The sequence below is a fragment of the Clinocottus analis genome, unplaced genomic scaffold (assembly GCF_023055335.1).
Source record: "Clinocottus analis isolate CAN_PGR_092001 unplaced genomic scaffold, fCliAna1.0.p SCAF_41, whole genome shotgun sequence".
Classification (NCBI taxonomy): domain Eukaryota; kingdom Metazoa; phylum Chordata; class Actinopteri; order Perciformes; family Cottidae; genus Clinocottus; species Clinocottus analis.
Window position 1 is genome coordinate 448,424 of NW_027176165.1, and position 23,932 is coordinate 472,355.

Consider the following 23,932-nt stretch of genomic DNA (forward strand, 5'->3'; position numbering starts at 1 on the left):
GCCGGACCCAAGCGGGGTCTGAACGTGGGCTCATGGGGTCCAGGAGATCTTCTTCCATCATGAGGCGGGTACAGCGCTGCGGAGGGTTCACTGAACTTATAGTGCAAACGTTTCATGAAGTCTTCGTACAGACTACATGAAACTGGAGCTCATACAAATCTACATTTCAATATTTTGCAGTGGAATCAAAACGTTTTCAGGATATTTAACATTTAGTTTGCTATAAAATGCTTTTAATACTTGATCCTGCATGAAGGCCATAAAGTATCCCATGAAGATGAGATATGAGTTTACAGGTACAGTGAGGTCGTCTTTCTGATTCTTCACAGTTGGTTTTATTTATTCGTCCTCTTGCGTTTCTGAGAATAAAGCAGCAAACAGCTCTGAACATCTTTTATGAACCAGCATCACCTGTTAGAAAGCAAACTAACAACAAATATGCTGTTAGTTTGCTTTGAAGTGAAAGTAGCAGAGGAACTGCATCGAAAGTAAAAGTACTCGGTCTGCAGTAAATATACATATATATATTTACACAGTTATTAGGTTTAGTTACCAGATAAAATCTGATTAATGGGAAAAACTGAAAATGTGTCTTTTATGAAACTCATAGAAAGAAAGAGATCCGGTTGACACTGAACAGAACAGAGTGGAACCAGATAGCATTCATGTTAAAGATGCTAAAGATGCTAACGATGTTAACGATGCTAAAGATGTTAAAGACGTTAAAGACGTTAACGATGTTAAAGATGTTAACGAGGTTAACGATGTTAACGAGGTTAACGATGCTAAAGATGTTAACGATGTTAACAATGTTAACGAGGTTAACGATGCTAAAGATGTTAACGATGTTAAAGATGTTAACGATGTTAACGATGGTCAGTGTGCTGTTGACGCTCTTTATTCCTGCAGAATGCAACGCACCTTTAAGAGGAGGAGTTATTATTTCTATGCAATGATAACTTATGTTGTTTGTTTATAAACTTACTCCAACAACTAGCATACAACGTGTCCTTGAGAGTAGCAGTAGTTGTAAAACATTTTGTGGGGTCTCATGAAATGTAGCGGAGTAGTTAAAGTAGTAGAAGTAAAGTAAAAGACTGGAGTAAATGTTTCGTAAGCTGTACGATGACGTCTGGGCTTCGTTAAAGAGTCCGGAGGGTTGAGAACCGCTGATCCACGCAGCTGCTGTCCCTGAACGCATCACACTGACCAGGTTAATGTCACAGATGAGCAACGACTTCATCGAGCACGAGACGCCAAAGAGACGCGACACCATGAGAGAAAACCTCTCGTTGGCCTCTAGATGGCGCCAGGGAGCTTTTCTCTGAAAGAGCCCTGCAGAGCGGCAACAAGTGAGAGCTTCATGTCTTCATGTCTTCACGTCTTCACGTCAGGAGGAGCAACATCAGAGCAATGAGGCATTGCCTTCTTGTTCTCGCTGGAGGGAACATCCTGTAAGACTCCACAGCTGAATGACATGCAGACGCTGGAGGTTGACGTCTGAAAGGTGCATGAAGAACTTATGAGACGCGTTCGCCCACATTCATGTCTGCGAGGATCTAGAAGAAGCTTCTTGTACTCAGAAGGAGATTTGGGATTTTCTTGACATGAATTGAGCCTCTCAGAAGCTCCAACAATCTCTCTTCCATCTGACGTGATGGAAGCTCTCCGTCTGTCCTTTTCATTTTCACACTACTTTCTGATGGACTTCTTACTCGGCGGCTGGGAAACGAGGAGCAAAGAGGTTCAGTGTCCAGAGGGAAGATGTTCGGATGAGCGCCTCTCCAACATATATATCTATATCTATACATCTATATAGATATATAGATATAGATATATATATATATAGCTAACATTAAAACATGTTTTTAGGCCTGGTTGTGTTGTAAAACTAATATTTGCATAATGCTAAACGATGGAATCGCACCTTTTTAGTTGTTGTGTTCAGATTTTGGTAATCTTTGTTAAAGAGGACAGTTTAGAGACTGGATTCAGACCTGAAACCCAAAAGGATTTAAAGTTCAGCTCATAAGAGTCACAAAAGCTCTTCATGCAGCTTTAAAAAACTCAAAAAGAAGAGAAACTTGAATACAACGTGACTGCTGTTGTGGTTCAGAGTTAGTCCCATGACATCATGCTGAAGGGTTTCTGGATAAAAACACATCTGCCGACTGCAGCTTCAAGTCTGAAGTCACTTCAAACACTTCGGGATCAGAGAGTTCGTCCATGAGGAAAAAAACACACAATAGTTTCTAAATGAAAAGAACATTGTCAACAGTTTGCACTCGTTCCGTCTGCGAAACCAAAACCGGTTGGAAAATCTCAATTTCAGGCTCAAGGACACTTAGTAGAAATGTGCAAAATAAATACGAGTATAGCTGCACAGGAGGTGCCGAGTCTGAGGAAACATAAGTTGGATTTCCTGAGAAGAAGGTGGGAGTTGATAAATGGAGCGATGGAAAGACGGAAGTGAAGGAGTCCGCAGGATGAAAACACACCTCCACTTCAGAAAACTCCTCTTCGTGATCCAAAAGAAAATAATCCTGTTGACGTTCTTCTCCACAAACCAGAGACTCACGCGTTCCTGCAGCCGAAGAAATCCATGCCGATGTAGCGCGGGTATCCCTCCAGAGAGTTCATGCCCACGGGGTCGAACTTCCAGTACTGTCGGCCTCGGATGAAGTGAGCGTAGCCTGAAAGACGGAGACAGGTTCAAGTCTGTGTTGCAGCTTCAAATGACATCAAATGTGCAGCTTTTTGTGATGTTTGTCAAGTCAATTTAACCTTTTGGAAACCATTTTAAGTCCCAGCATGCCCCATTCAGACAGTCTTTTGGCCTAAAATAAGTAATTTTTTCATTTTTGAACCGATCGACAGTTTTTTGACTGAAACTCTTCCTGACAGGCCGAGGCTTTGCTCAACAAACACATACAATAAACACAAGTATTGGAATTAATTTGGGATTAATGTGTTTGGGGAAAACACTTCAAACGCAGGGAAAAGGAGGTCTGGAGGCAACACTGGTTCCACAGTTGGTAACGGGTTCATTAATATAACCTCATACCATACATTTGCTTCAAGTGGTTTTCAAATTTATGATTTTAGTCGCCTGAGCTTATCAGTAATTATTCCTTGAAAAAGTAATTTGCTGCCATTTTACGTACAACAAATCAAATTCAGAATGTGAAACATTCGGCATGAAGGTGCATTATGAGTGTGAAACAGTTATGAAACAGATGGAAGCTTCATCTATGCATGTGAACTTGAGTTCTGGTCTGCCGGCCGCACCGTAGACGTCCCTGAACGTGGCGTCCACGTCCTCGGGGACGCCGCTCCAGTCCTGCATGCTGCGCGGGTACACCGACTCCACCCGCCGGTCGCGGGGGCTGAACCTCCAGTAGCTGCCCGACTTGAAGAAGTAGGTGTTGAAGTTGGAGTCGTGGCCCCAGCGCAGCGCCCCCTGGATGCCGGACACCGACAGACCCAAACTCCTGATGGACTCCGGCCCTTTGATCTGCATCTCGGCATCGAACACCCAGTAGCTTTCACCTGCGGAGACGAGAGACGCTGAGTCACGGTCCTTCATTTAGAGATCCGTTCCAGTCGCTTTTGAGACAATGTTTGAAGCAAGATGGACGTCGTCTTCTTAAATCACCAGCTGGCTATAGCTAACTGTGCTAACGTTGGCTGCAGCTCACGATGGATGGGTGTTTATCACAATGTGAAGAAAAGTGGTAAATAAGATTTTTATGAGCCATCACAGTGAACACACGAGTATTCTAACCGTGACCACATCTAATGTAAGTTAAACATGAAGCCCTTAAACATGAAGCCCTTAAACATGAAACCCTTAAACATGAAACCCTTAAACATGAAACCCTTATACATGAAACCCTTAAACATGAAACCCTTAAACATGAAACCCTTATACATGAAACCCTTAAACATGAAACCCTTAAACATGAAACCCTTAAACATGAAACCCTTAAACATGAAACCCTTATACATGAAACCCTTAAACATGAAACCCTTAAACATGAAACCCTTAAACATGAAGCCCTTAAACATGAAACCCTTAAACATGAAACCCTTAAACATGAAACCCTTATACATGAAGCCCTTAAACATGAAACCCTTAAACATGAAACCCTTAAACATGAAACCCTTATACATGAAGCCCTTAAACATGAAACCCTTAAACATGAAACCCTTAAACATGAAACCCTTATACATGAAGCCCTTAAACATGAAACCCTTAAACATGAAACCCTTAAACATGAAACCCTTATACATGAAACCCTTAAACATGAAACCCTTATACATGAAGCCCTTAAACATGAAACCCTTAAACATGAAACCCTTAAACATGAAACCCTTATACATGAAACCCTTAAACATGAAGCCCTTAAACATGAAACCCTTAACCATGAAGCCCTTAAACATGAAGCCCTTAAACATGAAGCCCTTAAACATGAAGCCCTTAAACATGAAACCCTTAAACATGAAACCCTTAAACATGAAACCCTTATAAATGAAACCCTTATAAATTAAACCCTTATGAATGAAACTCCTATAAATTAAACCCTTATAATGTAATAAATGTCATGTCTCTTCATTAATTTACATTTCATACCTGTAACTCACCGAAGAGTTCTATGTGACACATCTACAGACAAGCATTAACACTGTGAAACTCTCTCTCTCACACACACACACACACACACACACACACACACACACACACACACACACACACACACACACACACACACACACACACACACACACAGCTTGGAGGGGTGTCCTCTGCTCACCTTGGAAGAACCAGATATTTCCCGCCTTGTCTTCGAAGGCGGCGTCGATGTTGTCAGGAATGCCCCTCCAGTGCCGGGACGCCAGCGCCGGGTATCCTCCCTCCAGACGCCCGTCCCTGATCCTCCACACGAAGCCCGACTTGAAGAAGAACAGCTCCCCCCGGATCATGGACACGGCGTCGAAGTCCGTCTGGCACGCGTCGGGCTGAGAGACGCAAGCAGGAAGTCTCTCACGAGAGGCTCACATGCTTTTATCAAAGTGTGAAGAGACGTCCTGCTGTCTGATCCCCAAACTATTTGTTACACGTCCACACCATCAGGACTACTCGTTTATCCTGCGAGGCTCAAAGACACACTCTTGATGGTACAGTTTCAATGATGTCCCCTCTACTATTTAATACTCATGACCAGGAACACGCCTCCTGAGGGAGACGGCTCGGTCGTCCATGTTCTTCTTCTTCTGAAGTCGGGAAACACCCCAAAAAATGCTCAAAGCTACTCAATAAAACAAAACCTGACAGGAAGGGGATGCTCAGGCTGCATTCTGCCACCCCACCACTAGATGACACTACATCCTGCACACTACTCCTTTAAAAGGGTGCACTCACATTCCTGACGATCTCGTTGGTCTCTGGGTTGGACGGCGGCGGCGAGGGCGGGGGCGGCGGCGGCGGCGAGGGCAGGACCTGCGGGTGAGTGCCGTAAAGATACTGGATGCCTCGCCTGTCGTCCTCGCTCAGCCTCAGCGGGTAGGAGAAGGAGTAGTACGCCGACATGATGGCGCCCGGCTCGCGGGAGTGCTGCAGGCCCAGGACGTGCCCAAACTCATGGGCAGCGACCTGCAGGAGGTCTGTCCCTGCAGACAGGGAGGGAGGAGGCAGGGGAGGAGGCCAGGGAGGAGGCAGGGGAGGAGGCAGGGGAGGAGGCCAGGGAGGAGGCAAGGGAGGAGGCAGGGGAGGAGGCAGGGGAGGAGGCCGGGGAGGAGGCAGGGGAGGAGGCCAGGGAGGAGGCAGGGGAGGAGGCAGGGGAGGAGGCAGGGGAGGAGGCAGAGGAGGAGGCCAGGGAGGAGGTAGGGGAGGAGGCAGGGGAGGAGGCCGGGGAGGAGGCCGGGGAGGAGGCAGGGGAGGAGGCCAGGAAGGAGGCCGGGGAGGAGGCAGGGGAGGATGCCAGGGAGGAGGCCGGGGAGGAGGCAGGGGAGGAGGCCATGGAGGAGGTAGGGGAGGAGGCAGGGGAGGAGGCAGGGGAGGAGGTAGGGGAGGAGGCAGGGGAGGAGGCCGGGGAGGAGGCGGGGGAGGAGGCAAGGGAGGAGGCCGGGGAGGAGGCAGGGGAGGAGGCCATGGAGGAGGTAGGGGAGGAGGCAGGGGAGGAGGCCAGGGAGGAGGCAGGGGAGGAGGCAGGGGAGGAGGCAGGGGAGGAGGTAGGGGAGGAGGCAGGGGAGGAGGCCGGGGAGGAGGCAGGGGAGGAGGCAGGGGAGGAGGCCAGGGAGGAGGCCGGGGAGGAGGCAGGGGAGGAGGCAGGGGAGGAGGCCAGGGAGGAGGCCGGGGAGGAGGCAGGGGAGGAGGCCATGGAGGAGGTAGGGGAGGAGGCAGGGGAGGAGGCAGGGGAGGAGGCCGGGGAGGAGGCCAGGGAGGAGGCAGGGGAGGAGGCAGGGGAGGAGGCCGGGGAGGAGGCAGGGGAGGAGGCAGGGGAGGAGGCCAGGGAGGAGGCCAGGGAGGAGGCAGGGGAGGAGGCCAGGGAGGAGGCGGGGGAGGAGGCAGGGGAGGAGGCAGGGGAGGAGGCAGGGGAGGAGGCCGGGGAGGAGGCCGGGGAGGAGGCAGGGGAGGAGGCAGGGGAGGAGGCAGGGGAGGAGGTAGGGGAGGAGGCAGGGGAGGAGGCCGGGGAGGAGGCCGGGGAGGAGGCAGGGGAGGAGGCCGGGGAGGAGGCAGGGGAGGAGGCAGGGGAGGAGGCCGGAGAGGAGGCAGGGGAGGAGGCAGGGGAGGAGGTAGGGGAGGAGGCAGGGGAGGAGGCCGGGGAGGAGGCAGGGGAGGAGGCCAGGAAGGAGGCCGGGGAGGAGGCAGGGGAGGAGGCCAGGGAGGAGGCCAGGGAGGAGGCAGGGGAGGAGGCAGGGGAGGAGGCCAGGAAGGAGGCCGGGGAGGAGGCAGGGGAGGAGGCCAGGGAGGAGGCCAGGGAGGGAAGAAAGAGGAGTCGGAGGATGCAAAGCTACCTGGTTAAATGGTGTCTGTTCGACCTGCTGCTGGTGAAAGAAACACAGTCGACAGATTTGGTTCTTCTCCCCTCAGACGGACGCTCACCCATGTGGTTCCCCAGGGTCCAGGACTCGTCGTAGTCGAAGTGGATGTCGCCCTGCCGGTGGGTTTTGGGGAAGAAGGCGTGAGCGAGAATCCCACCCGGGCCGTCGAAGGGGAGGTTGTCTCCGTGCCAGTACCTGCAGGTCCATAAAACAAACGCTCCAATGAGCTTCACAGACACAATGCATTGGAGAGGTCACGTGTAAATCCAGACTGTTGTGCAACACACAGTCGGCTCTGATGAACGAAGAATCAGAAAATAAGATTCAAAAGAAGCAACATGAAAGAAAATGAAGTCGTTCCAGAGATGACACCGATCCATAAAACCTTTTGTTTGACTTCTATCTCGTGTTTTCATCTTCTTCTTCATCTCTACGGATTTCTCTGTGACAAAGATCTTTAACATCTGATCATAAACATCTGATCAGAAACATCTGATCATAAATATCTGATCATAAATATCTGATCATAAATATCTGGTCATAAATATCTGATCATAAACATCTGATCATAAATATATGATCATAAACATCTGATCATAAATATATGATCATAAATATCTGATCATAAATATCTGATCATAAATATCTGATCATAAACATCTGATCATAAATATATGATCATAAATATCTGATCATAAACATCTGATCATAAATATCTGATCATAAATATCTGATCATAAATATATGATCATAAATATCTGATCATAAACATCTGATCATAAATATATGATCATAAATATCTGATCATAACTATCTGATCATAAACATCTGATCATAAATATATGATCATAAATATCTGATCATAACTATCTGATCATAAACATCTGATCATAAATATCTGATCATAAATATCTGATCATAAATATCTGATCATAAATATCTGATCATAAACATCTGATCATAAACATCTGATCATAAATATCTGATCATAAACATCTGATCATAAATATCTGATCATAACTGCTTTTAGACATGTAAACCTGAATGTTGTCCAACTGGTGAACTTTGTGAAAGTTCATATTGGATGAAATAAATATTTTCATCCAGGTCAACTATACATCTATATTTTAATTGTATGTTTTTATTGTCATAACTAATAGACTTATCTTCTTATTACTAACACTAAAGTGATATGCATTTCATAAAAAGTACTGATAGTTCACCGTATAGACAGATGATTACTAGTTTGCACTAAAAACTTTCATAATACAGTATAATATGATATATTTTAATGAAAAACATATATATAGTTTAAATGAAAAAGTTAATACAATTCAATAAAAGTAGTAAATATAATATTAAATATGATATAAGAGTAAATATAATATAATATAATGCATATCATGTAATATTATATCAGATATTATAATGTGAGAATACATATAGTATAATAGTAAATATAATCATGTATAATAGTAACTATAATATAATAATACAATGTGACGATAAGAGTAAATACAACATAATGGATGTCCATCGTCATGGACTTCATTCTGACTTCATCCACGTCAGGATGAACGGGTTCACGCAGAGCAACTCTCTCTGGGGTTGAGCAACCTTCAGTTGCTCCTTCACCTGGTGAAGTCGATGCGGATGTCGGCCTTCCTGCCGCGCACCTCGCTGAACGTCAGCGGCGTGACGTCACTCCAGATCTTCAGCGCCTCCCGAAAGACACGCCGAACCTTTTCCTCACCGATCTGCCAGGGGAACCGGACGATCCTGCAGGTGTCACACACACACACACACACACACACACACACACACACACACACACACACACACACACACACACACACACAGGCTGTACAGTGCAGCAGCAGAGAGGGACCACCAGCCTTGCCTCCCTCTCATCTGATATCGTGCCGTTAGCGACGCCCGCGGCTCGCTAGCTTCACATCAGCGTCTCCTCCCTTTTCCTTTCTGGTGAAACCTCCCAGTGTGATGAAAAAAGAAAGAAGAGGAACTCCTTATCTTGTGGCTCAAATCTGAAAGTTACCGCTGCAGTATAATGCAGTAAATGTTTGGACTAAATCAGCAACAATCAGTTTTAATGAGCCGACGTTGACTTTGTGTGAGAGTGATGACTTATTAAGGTTGTCACCGTGTCGAGAGTTTGCTTTTTATCTGTGAAGTCACGGGTTCAATCCTGACATTAAAGGAATAGGTTTATTGGCTTTTTGGTTGGAGAGTTCGCTGAGAAGGTCAATGTGAATCACAGGCAGTTAGCTTAGCATAAGCTAACATCCGAACAGCATAGTCAATTAAGTTGCACATTCGTTTGTGATGTTGATGGGTTTGTTGAACTTTTCACCCACTGACTACTTCTTTTGTTTCACAGTTGTCTCTAACTAGGCTAGCTCTTTCCCCCGGTTACCAGTCTTTGTGCTAAGCTAAGCTAATAAATAAGCAAATAAGATCATATCCCAAAAAGATCAAGCTATTCCTTTAACCCACAACGCGTGTTACAAAGACATGAGCCCAGAAGTTAAAGCAATAGTTTCACATTTTGTGCAACGTGCGGAGCTGCAGCATGTGTTTAGCTTGCAGTCTGCGCCGCGACCCTGGCTACAGCACCTGCAAACGAAACGTATGCAGGAAGAGATTTATAAGCACTTCAAGCAGTTGTTTATTGTTTCATAAGATATCTTAAAAACCTAAATTTGAGCCAATCTTCATGTTCAGGTTTTATTGATGTAGAAATGTATAGTTAAAGGTCTTATGTGTGGTATGTTCAGCATCAATTTAGTGGAGTTAAAATGTATAAATACAGCTACTTTGGTCCAAAAAGAGACCAATGCTGTGAGTCTCCAGTGGCTTCTCCTCTGAGAAGAATGTGCTGTATCATTTGACGTCCACAGGATGTAAAAATGTATACTGGCTGTCATGAAGCTCTTGTCTTTTATCACGCGAGGAGGGTCAGAAAAGGACAGGAAGCAGGCAGGTTTATGGGAAATGTGGTCTTGATTTAGTGAAACACTGGCAATAAAAAATACCACTTGTGTTCATTTCAACCACTGTCATTTGTTTACAACACGCATATCCTGGAGGAGGACGGGAAGAAGTGAACTTTCTAAAAATATGTCCATGAAAGTAAACTGACAGAGTTGTTTCTCTTTGGTTGTAAATCAGAAGCGTACTTGAGTAAACACTTCTGCAAGCGTGCAAACGTTTGAGCAGATTGTGTCGTGCAAAGTTCACACAGGTTGAACTCCTTGAGCTTATCACCGTTTCAACACAAATACCTTGTAGATTAAAGATGATAAGTGTTGTTTTGATATGGCTTGAAATAAATAATTACACCGGTATCTTATTTAAGGACTGTGTAGACGTTGGTGAGCTCGTCACTTTAGTTTGTAACGATTCCTTACAACAACATTAGCTTACAACAACATTAGCTAACAAAACATTAGCTTACAACAACATTAGCTTACAAAAACATTAGCTTACAACAACATTAGCTTACAAAAACATTAGCTTACAACAACATTAGCTAGTAAGCTGTACAACAACATTAGCGAACCTAATAGCTAATGTAGTACAACAACGTTAGCTGGTAAGTTAGTTAATGTTGTACAACAACATTAACTAACTTACTAGCTCATGTTGTACAACAACGTTAGCTAGTAGGTTAGCTACTTGCTAACTGAAATAGTCCAGCAGTAGCCCTCCGGGTGCAGGTATTGTCTCCTCTCACCTTCAATCTATCGTCTCTTTGTTTGGGTTCTTCTGGGCTCTTCACAGACTTATCTGGACCTCAAATGTTTGGAGCACTTAAACCAGCGTCTTCCTTCAAACCCTGAGCGTGACGTCAGGGCCTTTGACCGATACTTTACTAGTTACTAATATATTTACCAGTTTTGGGACAGCAATAGACCTCTCTGGCACAGAAGAAGAATATTACATCAGGCTTTGTTTTATGACAAAATATCAATATAAATAGACCTTTTAAGTTCACCAATGTTTTACAAAGTGCATTTACATGAGAGGGACAACATTGAGGATTGAGTTGTAAATCTGAATCAAAGTTGAGCTGAAAAACTGACGTCTGTCAGCAACTTTTCAGCCGTTGAACCACACTCTGCCCTCAGCTGGTTCAGGCGTCGTGCCAGAACTTGCTTCACAGGATCAAAATGCGGCTGATTCAAAGCAAACGCAGGGACTCATTAGCGCGGCTGCACTCTTTCAGCGCTCACGTTTCAGTTGTTTAGAAGGACGCAGGCGCACAACGGTGGCCCTGAAAGGTCAAGTGTAGTTTGACTTTGCGGGTCGTTGCCTGCTTAACCGCTTCACTTCGTCAGGTGTCAGTCTGAGCCTTTAATGCTCCGATCCAGCAGAACCGTATTAGTCTGCGGCCGGCGCCGCCTCCCGTCTCTCTGTCTCTGTCCATGTGGTGTTGAGGGAGTCCAGGAGACTCAGACACAGAGGCAGCAGCCAGCAGAGGGTTGCCAGACGCTGGTGGTGCCAAGGCCTCAGATGAAAGAAAGGCAGCACCGATTGTCAGAATCATAATTTGAAGACTTAATTTTCTACGGACGACATATACACCCTCCTCGGTTCATGTGTTTCTTTGAGTTCATCATTCAATTTTGGCTCCTTCATTTCAAAAGCGCTGTCTCGTAAAAACAAAATGAATTCTTAAACCTGCAACGGATCATTTTTTGGCCGTCTTGAGGGCAACAGCAACAAGGTGACATTGACATATTGTCCCATTTTAAGTTGATGTGTTTAACTTCTTAGCAAAGCATTCATTATTTACACACAACGTATCCTCAACGTTCGGTCAATGTTTTCCTCAGATTACACGCACGCATTCTTAAAAAATGAACTCTGCACAACAACCCGACTGAGTCACGTTTAGCAAACAAAACTACTTAGTCGGGTTTAGGCCACAGATTAAAACATTGGTGTTGAGCGGTTCTGCAAACCACGGATGCATGTTCTGTGCTTTTGCCGTGTCAAAGATGCACGCTGGATTATGTTTAAATTCAGGCAACAAAACTATAGTTTGTTTAGTAAAACATCCTGTTTTGGTTTCACGTGAGACAAGAACACCGATCTCCTGGGTGAAAGTCACAAGCGCCCACCATGTTCTCCCCCTCCTGCTCCCTTGATGACAAACAAACGTGATCCAGGAGTCAAATAAAGGACATTGCAGTTTGGTAATATTGGAAACCGCATTTCTAGGAGACGAGTCTGAGCAGCAGAGCCTGGGCTTTTATTCCAGTCGGTCATGTTTTGTGTCTTTAATCTCTCTTTAGCTCGACTGCAGATCAAATTATCCTGAGGAATGGGGCGCGCAGTAAAACGGGGTGATCCAACGTGCTTGCAACAACTCAACAATCAGCTCCTGCGTTTCCAGATGTCACCCCCTCAGATGCCCCGTGACCAACCTCTGCTTACCAACAGCAGATCAAAGTGGTATTGAATCCCAGCGGATCGTGTCTGTACCTGTAGGTGAGGTCCGTCTTCTCCAAACGTCCTCCGTACAGGACGAAGCGTCTCTGGCGGTGTCGCCCCCGATGATGCGCCTCCTTGTGGGCCGGGTAGTCCGGCACGCCGCAGCGAGGCCGGTTCCACGTGTTCGTGGTGTTTGTGGGCAGACTGGCCTCCTTTACCAAATCCTGAACCTGAGGAAGCTTCCCCCTCTTCTTCAGGTCGGGGAACTTTTCAGAGACCTGGAAAAGAAAGCGACGATGTTCATTAACTACGTAAATAATTCAGGATATGTCGCGCTGCGTCATCTGATAGTCTTTGGTCTGGTGGAACAATGTGTGGAGACGAATAAGAGCATTGTTTGAAAACAGATAAAGAAGGAATGAAAGTCCTAAAGGCCTGAACAGCGACGTCTCTGATTGGTGGAGCTTACGTTGATAGACTGCGTGGTTACTGTTGAGCTCTGTTGAGGAGTTAGCTCTGTGAGCTAACAGGCTAACGGGACAAAAACACGCACACAGTTTAACCAACTGGAGTTCCCTAGTGATGATCCAGGAAGTTAATTAAGTAACGATGAGGAATGTGGTGAAGAAGGCGTGACGAAGAAGAGGAATGTTGGAAACGTGGGAGGAAGAGGAAAACATGAAGGAGTGAAGAAACAAAAACAAAGACGTAAACTACAGAGGTGGCTGAGTGTGACTCGACATCATTTTGAATTAATTTTGAACTCTCATAATCGCGTCGAGCGCTCCAGTTTAAGAGACGGTGGGTCGCAGGATGTCCTGTCGTTGGTACTACCCCCCCCCCCCCCGCCCTACCAGAGCGAGAGGAAATGGCTTTGCTCATTTCCACTGCAGCAAATTACAGAGCAGAGCCTCCTCACCGGACTCGGTCCTCACCCCACTGATCCAAACCACATCTGCAGTCCTGAACTTCCTGTTGGGTGTTCTCCTCAATCCCACCATCATGTGCGCTTCCTTTTCCGCTGCTATTTAGAATAATTACGTGTGGGAAAACACTATCAATTTATTGTGTAAAGATGAAACTATCTACTTTTATCGTGAGATTATATAAAGAATCCTTCGAAAGTTTTTTTTTCCTGATATTGTGCAGTTTTTTTTCCGATATTGTGCTGTTATAAAATGCAATATTCATTGCAAACATTCTGAAACGTGCGGGTAAAAAAAAAGGCAAAAGCTTCTGAATTAAAACCAGACAGCAGTCTCTGGTTGTATAGAAGTCTATGCTTCACGTGTTAAAGCTGCATTCTCTCTCCTGACCACCAGGGGGCGACTCCTCTGGTTGTATAGAAGTCTATGCTTCATGTGTTAAAGCTGCATTCTCTCTCCTGACCACCAGGGGGCGACTCCTCTGGTTGTATAGAAGTCTATGCTTCATGTGTTAAAGCTGCATTCTCTCTCCTGACCACCAGGGGGCGACTCCTCTGGTCGTATAGAAGTCTATGCTTCATGTGTTAAAGCTGCATTCTCTCTCCTGACCACCAGGGGGCGACTCCTCTGGTTGTATAGAAGTCTATGCTTCATGTGTTAAAGCTGCATTCTCTCTCCTGACCACCAGGGGGCAACTCCTCTGGGTGTATAGAAGTCTATGCTTCATGTGTTAAAGCTGCATTCTCTCTCCTGACCAGCAGGGGGCGACTCCTGTGGTTGTATAGAAGTCGTGCAGGTAAAAAAAAATGGCAAAAGCTTCTGAATTAAAACCAGACAGCAGCCTCTGGTTGTATAGAAGTTTATGCTTCATGTGTTAAAGCTGCATTCTCTGTCCTGAACACCAGGGGGCGACTCTGGTTGTATAGAAGTCTATGCTTCATGTGTTAAAGCTGCATTCTCTCTCCTGACCACCAGGGGGCGACTCCTCTGGTTGTATAGAAGTCTATACTCTACTTCTCTCGATTTATTCCCTCAGTAAAGTTTTTTTAGAAGGATGATCCGCTCTACTGAGCCAAAGTCACCCAGAGAGAAAAAAGTCAGTAAGGAAATATCCTCTGTAAGCGTTATTGAACCCCAACACATCCATAAGATACAGAATAATAATGGGCACAGCTGTGTTTTTGTGTGTGTTGTTGAACGAGGCGCCTCGCTCAGCTTCTGCAGCTTCTGCAGCTCTCAAACCGTGTCGTTGTTGTCGGGTAAGGGGAACAAAACCCAGCAGGATTCATGGAATGTGCTCCAGACTGCAGAAACACGGTGACTGATGGGTCTGGATCACAGAACAAACAGTACACACCTCCTCGGGAAAACCCTCCGCCTCCTGCATTTCACTCTGTTTAAACGAGATGTAAGCAGCTTATTTTGTGGGAAGAGGCACTTTACTCACATGTGTGTGTGGGGGCGCTCTATGTTCTACAGTTTTTACTTAATGAGCAAGAGAGAGCCACAGAAAAAGAAAAAGGATTAAAAAAAAATCTTGTTCAGCTTCTTTTTTGAAGTTTCTTCTCTCAGTTTCATTTAACGTTTTGAAGAGTCCGTTGTGGTCAAAAGAAACACTGACTGATGGAAGGACACAAACAGCTGTCTCCCGAGTTAAAGTCACACATTTTGTTGCTGGAACAACGTCTTCAAGTCATTTTGGTACTTATCTACTCGACCACACGAGGGCTCAGCTCGATGAGCTGTTTGCTCTTGCACGTGGCCACACCTTCAGTGGAACCTTTGCAATTAATCAAATTATTCTGGTAATATTGACATTTTGTGGACTTTTCCCAGTTTGTAGTCCAGACGTTGTGTTGTCAGGATGGTAACTCTGGTGAGGACGATGTCCTGCCCCCACTGTGCCTTTTGTTCACAGCCTGAGTTGTTTTCTGTCTCCAGGACTCATGGTTTGACCCGCAGGTCACCTGGTCACCTGGTCACCTGGTCACAAGCCGACCTCCGTCCCAAAAAACAGTTTAGACTAAAAGTTGCCCGCCGCCTGATCCCAATCTTTCAGGGGAGTGTCGGCTTTCAGGGTCGTAAAACGTTGGCTAATTCTAAGTGGTGGGTGTCGTTTCAAAGAGGGAGATGAGAAACCCACCGTGTGGTTAAAGCACTGAACCCGCCCCCCCGCCGCCCGACCTGTCTGTCAAATGGATTGTTTGCTCCGGCCCCACAGAGTAAAACCCTTTATTAAAACATTAAACATCAGATTTCATTTAAACCAGGACCAGCTGGCCGGCCTACTAGCAGTACAACGCCAGTTAAAAATGTAAAATGATCAACACATTCAAAAAAAAATACAGACGTTTTATCAAGTCTAAATAACTTATTTAAAAAAACTTTCACAGCTTAGTCTATTAAAGCAACTTAACGATTAGTCAATAAACCCACGTGAGTGTTAGTTGACTATGACGTCTTTAATGCACCACACGTCTTTACTTCACACGACTGCAGCCGTCAGGCACTTAACACCTGACGGCTTTGAAGGTCATAAATGAAGCTTCCCCTGGGAGCTGGACCCTCGCTGTCGGACAGTTTCTTGGTTGACTGACCTTCCAGGCTGAAGCCGTGACCTTGGGGTTGTTGTCGGGCTGGAGACGGCGCTCAGACGCCTCGTGCACGGACACGTTTCTGTCGTACCGCTGTCAGATCACCAGTCTTGTCATCGCTGTAACCAACAGCCAGATATGTCCGTACTTGTAATGAAACCCTCCTCCTGCACCGCCGCCGTCACAGACTCACATGTTTCCAGAGAGAAGAAGGCTTTTTTTTCACGATGCCTTCAGGCTCTTTGGGCGTTTCATGTCTCATCACCAGCTTCTTGCACTCTCAGCAGAAAGTGACAGACTCCTTTCACCCTGAGGATATTTTTTTCCTCCTGTAGCGTTGTCATAAAGTCTGCCGACAGGATTTCCATTGTCTGCCCTGAAAATTACACGTGAACACGCGAGCATGAACACAACACTCCTGCTGAGTCACTGACATGGGATCACCAGCCCCGAGTTACAAAGCACACGCGGAGCATTTAGCAACGTGAAACCCCTGGAGCTGAGCCTTTATTGGCATGAGCCGAGCCAGATGTGTTTCTACGCATTATGTTTTCAAGGGAGAAAAAATAGTCTAAAAATGTACAACCCAATGAAATTATTCAGCTGTTCGATAACAGAAAGGAATGCCTTGAATCATAATCATGCTTGTTTACTTTCTGGACCAAAGAGGTCAACATGAAGCGACCGTCAGCAGCTGTCTACTTTTACAATCCTTCCCCCACACCTGGCTTTGGCCTTTCAAAGGAAATATTACAATCACAATTCATTCCCGGGACCAATTACTCTGCAGTAGTCCTGTTTTCATCTCCAGGTGCTATGAGCGAACCACGAGGACCGACTCGTTTCAGAGCTCGAAAGCCGTTGCAAATTAGTCGGCAACGCGTTTGAGGAGCGACTGAATCAGTAACACATGTAAAAAATACAAAAAGTATAATGTGTACCCAAGAAGTGGACGTAGAGACAGAGCTGTCAATCACCTGATATAGACTTCTATACAACCAGAGGAGTCGCCCCCTGGTGGTCAGGAGAGAGAATGCAGCTTTAACACATGAAGCATAGACTTCTATACAACCAGAGGAGTCGCCCCCTGGTGGTCAGGAGAGAGAATGCAGCTTTAACACATGAAGCATAGACTTCTATACAACCAGAGGAGTCGCCCCCTGGTGGTCAGGAGAGAGAATGCAGCTCTAACACATGAAGCATAGACTTCTATACAACCAGAGGAGTCGCCCCCTGGTGGTCAGGAGAGAGAATGCAGCTTTAACACATGAAGCATAGACTTCTATACAACCAGAGGAGTCGCCCCCTGGTGGTCAGGAGAGAGAATGCAGCTCTAACACATGAAGCATAGACTTCTATACAACCAGAGGAGCTGGAGCAAATTTTCTAGTTTTTTATTCCATCAAACATTTTAATTGAAGAGTGTTTAAATGTTTTTTTTCTTATTTAAAACAAATCCTAAAAAGTCCAAAACAGCGAACAAGTAATGAATGTGTTGTGTAATTTAAAGGGCACCATGACGCACATCCTGCTTACAAACAGACGAGCAAACCAAACTGGAATCCTTCTCCGAGGAGGTTAAATAACTCAAACAAAGGCTCAGAGACCAATTTGTTCATCACATACCAGAATGCACGGCATCCACAACAACATGTGTTCTGACCAACAGAGAGAAGCAGCAGAGAAATACAATGTAAGTGAAAAGTGGCTCCAAAAGAAAAGAGGAAATTACAAGAGAAGATCCAGAGATTCCTGCCGATTCTCACTGAACATCTCAGACGGGTGAGATCTGACATTTACAGTCATCGCAAACAACCCACACAAACTGGATTATTGATGGTTTCAAAGAAGCTGCTTGCTTCTGACGAGAACCTGCCACAGAGAAGACAAGAAGCGCCTGATAGCAGTCTGACGGTGCCTTTAAACCTGGCGATAGGAAGTCCTCAGTGATTGTTTACATGCGCAGACAGATACGGTTTCTTTTTGGAGGGTGTGCTCCTTTTGGAAAAACAGTGGACAAAGGATTGCTTACAGTGAGAGAGGATTTAAAGTGTCAGTTTTTATTCCATCAACAAATACCTCGTTATCTTCCATTTTACTCTCGTAATCCAATATATATCGTCTGAAAATCAAAAACACCCGGCAGAGGAAAGTGATGCAAACCATCTGCTTGAATCTCTCATCTCTCCTTCAGACTCGCAGGTCTTCTGTCCCTCTGGCTGCACGGTGTTACCAGGCAGATTAGGCTTTCTTTTTGTGTTTCTTCTTCTTCTTCTTCTACAGACTTTTTGGGGCTTCTGTTGTTATTTGATGGACGGATAGAGGGAGACAGACTGCCGTCAGAAAGGTGAAGTCAGGACATCGAAGCCTCGAACATTCAGTCCAGTTTGGACTAGATCTATTTTTCTCGGAGGTGTGGAGTGATTTAAAGTCACCAACCTTTTGAAACCGAGAGCTACTTCCAGGTACAAAATAAATCCGACTTGTTTGGAACAAACTTCCTGAACAACAAAGTTCACCTTTTAATAATAATATATGTGAAGTGACTGTCAGATCACATATCAATGTCAATTATTCCTCACAATAATTACTAACAATTTCCACAACAATGATGGTAGGAAAACAATTTTTTTTCACTTTGTTAGAAAAATGAAAATGAAGTCATAGAGCGTATTCACCCACGTGACCACAACAAGCTCTGGCGGCCATGTTGGGTCCATGCACGGCATCGTTTTGCTGTGTTTTATGCCGCTCTTCTTAAGAAATGACAATTATATCCTGAAGGAGACACAGTTTCAGTTCAATTTCAGGCTTGTACTTCAACTTGTCCAGCTTCTCAAATAATGCATCTAACTTCGGTTTCACTCGCGTATGAGCATTAGGACTGTTCTCATGTGTTTCTGTTGATACATCGGGTTGTAGGCACGATTCCATTGACACACTCTCATCAATAATCTCCTTTAGCTTTTTCGCTGAGTGAAAATCAATGTCTTTCACCTGCACAAAAGGAACTGTGGATGTAAACTTGGGAGGAAGCCATGAACATGGCAACTCCGTGGGGCGATGTCTGCCTTTACTCTGTGATTCATTTCAAGGTAAAATAAAACACTGGCTACATGGGAACAGCTCTCAGCACGGCAGCCAAACAGTCACTGCTGGTCCTGAATGAGCTGGAAGCGGCTTCATCCAGACACTCGTCCTGGAGCCGGAGACAGCTGTGAGACTACGGAGAATAGTATGAACCCAGACACGGAGAAGAGTATGAACCCAGACACGGAGAATAGTATGAACCCAGGCACGGAGAATAGTATGAACCCAGACACGGAGAATAGTATGAACCCAGACACGGAGAATAGTATGAACCCAGACACGGAGAAGAGTATGAACCCAGACACGGAGAAGAGTATGAACCCAGACACGGAGAATAGTATGAACCCAGACACGGAGAATAGTATGAACCCAGACACAGAGAATAGTATGAACCCAGACACGGAGAAGAGTATGAACCCAGACACGGAGAAGAGTATGAACCCAGACACGGAGAATAGTATGAACCCAGACACAGAGAATAGTATGAACCCAGACACGGGGCGCTGGATGTTCAGATGTTTGTTTTGTTTGTGGTATTTACACAACAAACATAACGCGGAAATAGTTGTTGATGTGCCATGGTCGATAGAGGAAATGAAAACTGTTTCACAGGAACGTGACCGGGCTATGTGACGGTGGTAACTCGGGGTAACGAGACTCAAGCCGCTTTTGTACATCACTAACTCTACTTCTTCTCTGGAGCCTCTGCGCTTCCTCGCATCGAGTTTCCATAAATCATGCTGTCTGGAGCCGGTCCTGCCTCCTGCGTCCTACCTCCTGCGTCCTACCCCCTGCCTCCTGCATCCTACCTCCTGCGTCCTGCCTCCTGTCTACTGCCTCCTGCTCCCTGCCTCCTGCTCCCTGCCTCCTGCCCCTGTCTCCTGTCTCCTGCCCCCTGTCTCCTGTCTCCTGCTCCCTGTCTCCTGCCTCCTGCTGATGTCCTCCTCTCTGCCTCTTCTGCTTCATGGACTGAGGTTATCTGGATGGTGGTCCATGTGTATACTACTCATTATATGAATAGTTTCTGTCACAGCCATGTAACGCTGCTCATTCTGGTCACATGACATCTGTTGCTTCTGTCCATCAGGGAGAGGATGCTGTTGCTCTATGAAGGTTATTTTCTGGTTTTTGGGAGTTGTCCGATGTGAGGTCCTGGGACAGGATGCCATGTGGACAGATTGTAAAGCCCTCGGAGGCAAATTTGTGATTTTGGGCTGTACAAAATAAACTGAATTGAATTAAGTTAAAGGGCCGAGACCATCGTGTCAAACGGATTGGTTGGGTCCTCCAGCCTCCTCCTCCTCCTCTCACCTTGTTAGTGAGGGATTTGAGTCTGGGGGCTCCTTTGCGCTCGCTAACAAAAGCATCTGATTAACTTCATGAGGGAGGGGCCTTTTGACTCCCCCCCCCACACACACACACACACACACACATCCTCGTTGTGTCTCATCGGCCACTCACGGCCCGGTGCAGCTGTGACCTAGATCTGGTCTTGCTGGGAACCCGGGCCTGGCTCTGATGTCACCTTTGCTCCCACGGTTTCCCCAACCAATCGCTTCGCCCGAAGACATCGCCATGATGGCGCAAAGACAGAAGAAAAAAAAACGTAACCCAGGGACTCGGAGGGTTTGTTGACAAAAACAGTGAGCGTTTAGCTCCCCCCCTTCACGTCTGATGAGGAAAACAGGCACTTTGTGAATCCCCTAAATGCCACAGACATGGAGGCCTGTCCGGGCCTGTGCAACCACTCACTTTTTTCTCAACACTAGGGGTGAGGGGGGGGGGGGGGGGGGCAGATTGACAAACCTGCAGATTAGACTTTCCTGCAAGATGACCAGCAGACATAACAACGTTGACAATCGCAGGTGCAACAGCGCTAAAAAATGTGTTGCCAGAAATGAGTCTTTTTTCTTTCTTTGTGTGGAAACCTGTTTGCATTCTTTTCACGGCGTTGACGAAGACGAGTTGTAACACCACAACGGCCTCTGATCACTGTGGATTACATGCGTGATACTAATGAATCAACACAAAGGAAGCACGTTAACTGATGGTGACGCCTGCATGAGTCCACGGACTCAAGACTGAAAACAGATTAGAGGAAAGTCTGAGTAAATAAGAGAATACATGTTTTTTTCTTTTCTCTTCTGTTAATCATTATGTGACCTCGGGTTAAGAAACAGTAGATTAAAGCAACACAGAGTCATAAATCTTTGGCTGAAATATAGAATACTGACAGATTTGTAGCTTGACGACTTCCCATGACTTGTGTGACATAAATAATAAGGAAGCAGGTGCCACCTTTTTACATCTTTCCTAAAACATCTTTAGGCGACCAAAAGGGTTCGAACTAACTTTCATGAACTGAAAACACACTTTGAGAGGATTAAAGTTTGCAGACGAACACACGAAAACCTTCCAGACCGGGTGATAGAAGAGACCTGTAGACCAGGTAGAGACCAGGTAGAGACCTGTCAATCACCCTGTAGCCCCGCCCATAAAGCGTCCCCTGCTTTATGGTCTGTTTGACTCTAACAGACCATAACGTACTAAATGAACATCGTGCTGTATAGAAGAAGACTGGAAACTAGAGATTGAGACATAAACTCATGTTTACAATGTTTACTGAGGGAATACATCAAGAGAGAAGTAGAGTCACTTATATAGACTTCTATACAACCAGAGGAGTTGCCCCCTGGTGGTCAGGAGAGAGAATGCAGCTTTAACACATGAAGCATAGACTTCTATACAACCAGAGGAGTTGCCCCCTGGTGGTCAGGAGAGAGAATGCAGCTTTAACACATGGAGCATGGACTTCTATACAACCAGAGGAGTCGCCCCCTGGTGGTCAGGACAGAGAATGCAGCTCTAACACATGAAGCATAGACTTCTATACAACCAGAGGAGTCGCCCCCTGGTGGTCAGGAGAGAGAATGCAGCTTCAACACATGAAGCATAGACTTCTATACAACCAGAGGAGTCGCCCCGTGGTGGTCAGGAGAGAGAATGCAGCTTTAACACATGAAGCATAGACTTCTATACAACCAGAGGAGTTGCCCCCTGGTGGTCAGGAGAGAGAATGCAGCTTTAACACATGGAGCATGGACTTCTATACAACCAGAGGAGTCGCCCCCTGGTGGTCAGGACAGAGAATGCAGCTCTAACACATGAAGCATAGACTTCTATACAACCAGAGGAGTCGCCCCCTGGTGGTCAGGAGAGAGAATGCAGCGTTAAAGGACTGGAGGTCGCCTCATGATAGAATTGGTTGTTTCTCTCTGTTGTGTTCATTTGTTTATTTCTGTGAGAATCTTACCTCCAGACATATCTCGCTATGTGACTGATTTATTGGAAAATCTCCTAATAACAACGTCAGACATCTAGTCTGTAGTTTCCAGTATAAACCGACACATCTTTATATGTAACTGCTTATCTGTGTGTTTCGATACATTCCTGGTGTCTATGTACCTGTAAACAGGACATTCCTGTGGGGAAGAAGTAGCATGCATGCTAAACCAGCTAACTCAGCGTCAACAGAGGTTGAGGCTCCAGAAGAGAGGACGTGATCCAGAATATCAGGATGAAGAGTCTTAAAGTAGCAGCATGTGTGCAAACCAGCAGAGTGCAGGAGGCTGATGAATGAGTGAACATGTGAATGAGCTCCATCACACAGACGCCATCGTGGCGTCCGTGTGGAGGACCCCGGTCTGCTCTGGTGTTGTTGACAAAATGCCCCTAAGACCTGTTATTACTGCTTCCTGTCCTGCAGACCAGGAGGAACTCAGCAGCCTTCATGTGTTTTGACCTGGCTGTCACGCGCGCGCACGCGACAGCCAGAGAGTGCACGCCAGTGTGTTTTGGCTGCTCCTGCTGCTGAGCACAAACACAACAATACACAACTAATCACTTCTTCAAGAGCAGCTCCCCTCATTACAGCGTCAGGAGTTAAAAATAGCCATTTTGTTAACGACAACATGAAGTGTCATGCGTGCGCGTTCGGGTGCGTGTGCACGTGTGCATTTCGCTGTTGAGGACCGGACACTTAAACCTTTAAGATGTGGTTCATACAATCATGAGGATGAAATTCACTTTGCACAGAGAACAATTGCAAAATGGTGTGCGTGCGTGAACGCGTGCGCGTGCGTTTCGCTGCAGAAAAGTGAAACTTAATCCTGAAAAAAATGTTTCTGCAGCAGAGTCACGCTGCTTTATGTCTGCACGAGACACAAGATCATGTCCGTGCTCAGCGCGTGCACGTGCATTTTGCTGCATTAAGTGGCACTTAAGCCTTTTATTAAGTCTTCTTTATTAATGTGCAAACTACTTTATATTAATGTGGATAATAATACTTTATTTTAATGTTGATAATACTTTGTTTTAATGTTGATAATACTTTATATTAATGTAAATAATACTTCATATTAGTGTGGATAATACTTCATATTAATGTGGATAATAATTCTGCACAAGACAAATGCTTAATAGTGTGTGCGCGCGCGCGCGTGTGTGTTGAGCGGACAAGAGAGTCACGTAAAGTCAAACCTGCAGAGCCATTAACATTCAAAAGAATCAATATTTTCCCACAATGCAACAATTCAAACCAGCGCGACTCGTTCTGCGCAAAAAACCCAACAGACGTTTTGTTTTTGTTTTGCTTTTGTTTCGACTTCGCAAAGTTCCCAAAGAAAGAACCGAAGAGTCCAGCTCGGTCCAACTCACCGCAGTCGCTCTGTACCTGCCGGGTCCCCGCACGGGCAGGCAGCGCGTGCTCGGGAGGCATTGCAGCGCAAAGACGCAGCAGCACACGACCAGAGAAGTCCGCAT

At 45.9% G+C, this 23,932-nt stretch overlaps 1 protein-coding gene across 1 annotated transcript; it reads right to left on the reverse strand.

Moving 5' to 3' along the window:
* Nucleotides 1-881: 881 nt before the first annotated feature.
* On the reverse strand, nucleotides 882-23,932 carry mmp11a (matrix metallopeptidase 11a). The gene is made up of 8 exons (XM_068598863.1): nucleotides 23,828-23,932; nucleotides 12,553-12,779; nucleotides 8,680-8,823; nucleotides 7,106-7,239; nucleotides 5,423-5,670; nucleotides 4,815-5,019; nucleotides 3,289-3,549; nucleotides 882-2,693 (listed from the first exon to the last, which is right to left on the reverse strand). Exons 1-8 carry the CDS (start codon nucleotides 23,930-23,932, stop codon nucleotides 2,575-2,577), a joined length of 1,443 nt encoding a protein of 480 aa, XP_068454964.1. The 3' UTR covers nucleotides 882-2,574.

Coding starts and splice junctions, on each gene's coding strand:
- mmp11a (XM_068598863.1), bottom strand. CDS start 23,932: ATGCGGACTTCTCTGGTCGTGTGCTGCTGCGTCTTTGCGCTGCAATGC. Junction 5,020..5,422: donor CCAACGAGATCGTCAGGAAT/GTGAGTGCACCC, acceptor TGCGTCTCTCAG/CCCGACGCGTGCCAGACGGA. Junction 3,550..4,814: donor AAATATCTGGTTCTTCCAAG/GTGAGCAGAGGA, acceptor TCGTCTCCGCAG/GTGAAAGCTACTGGGTGTTC.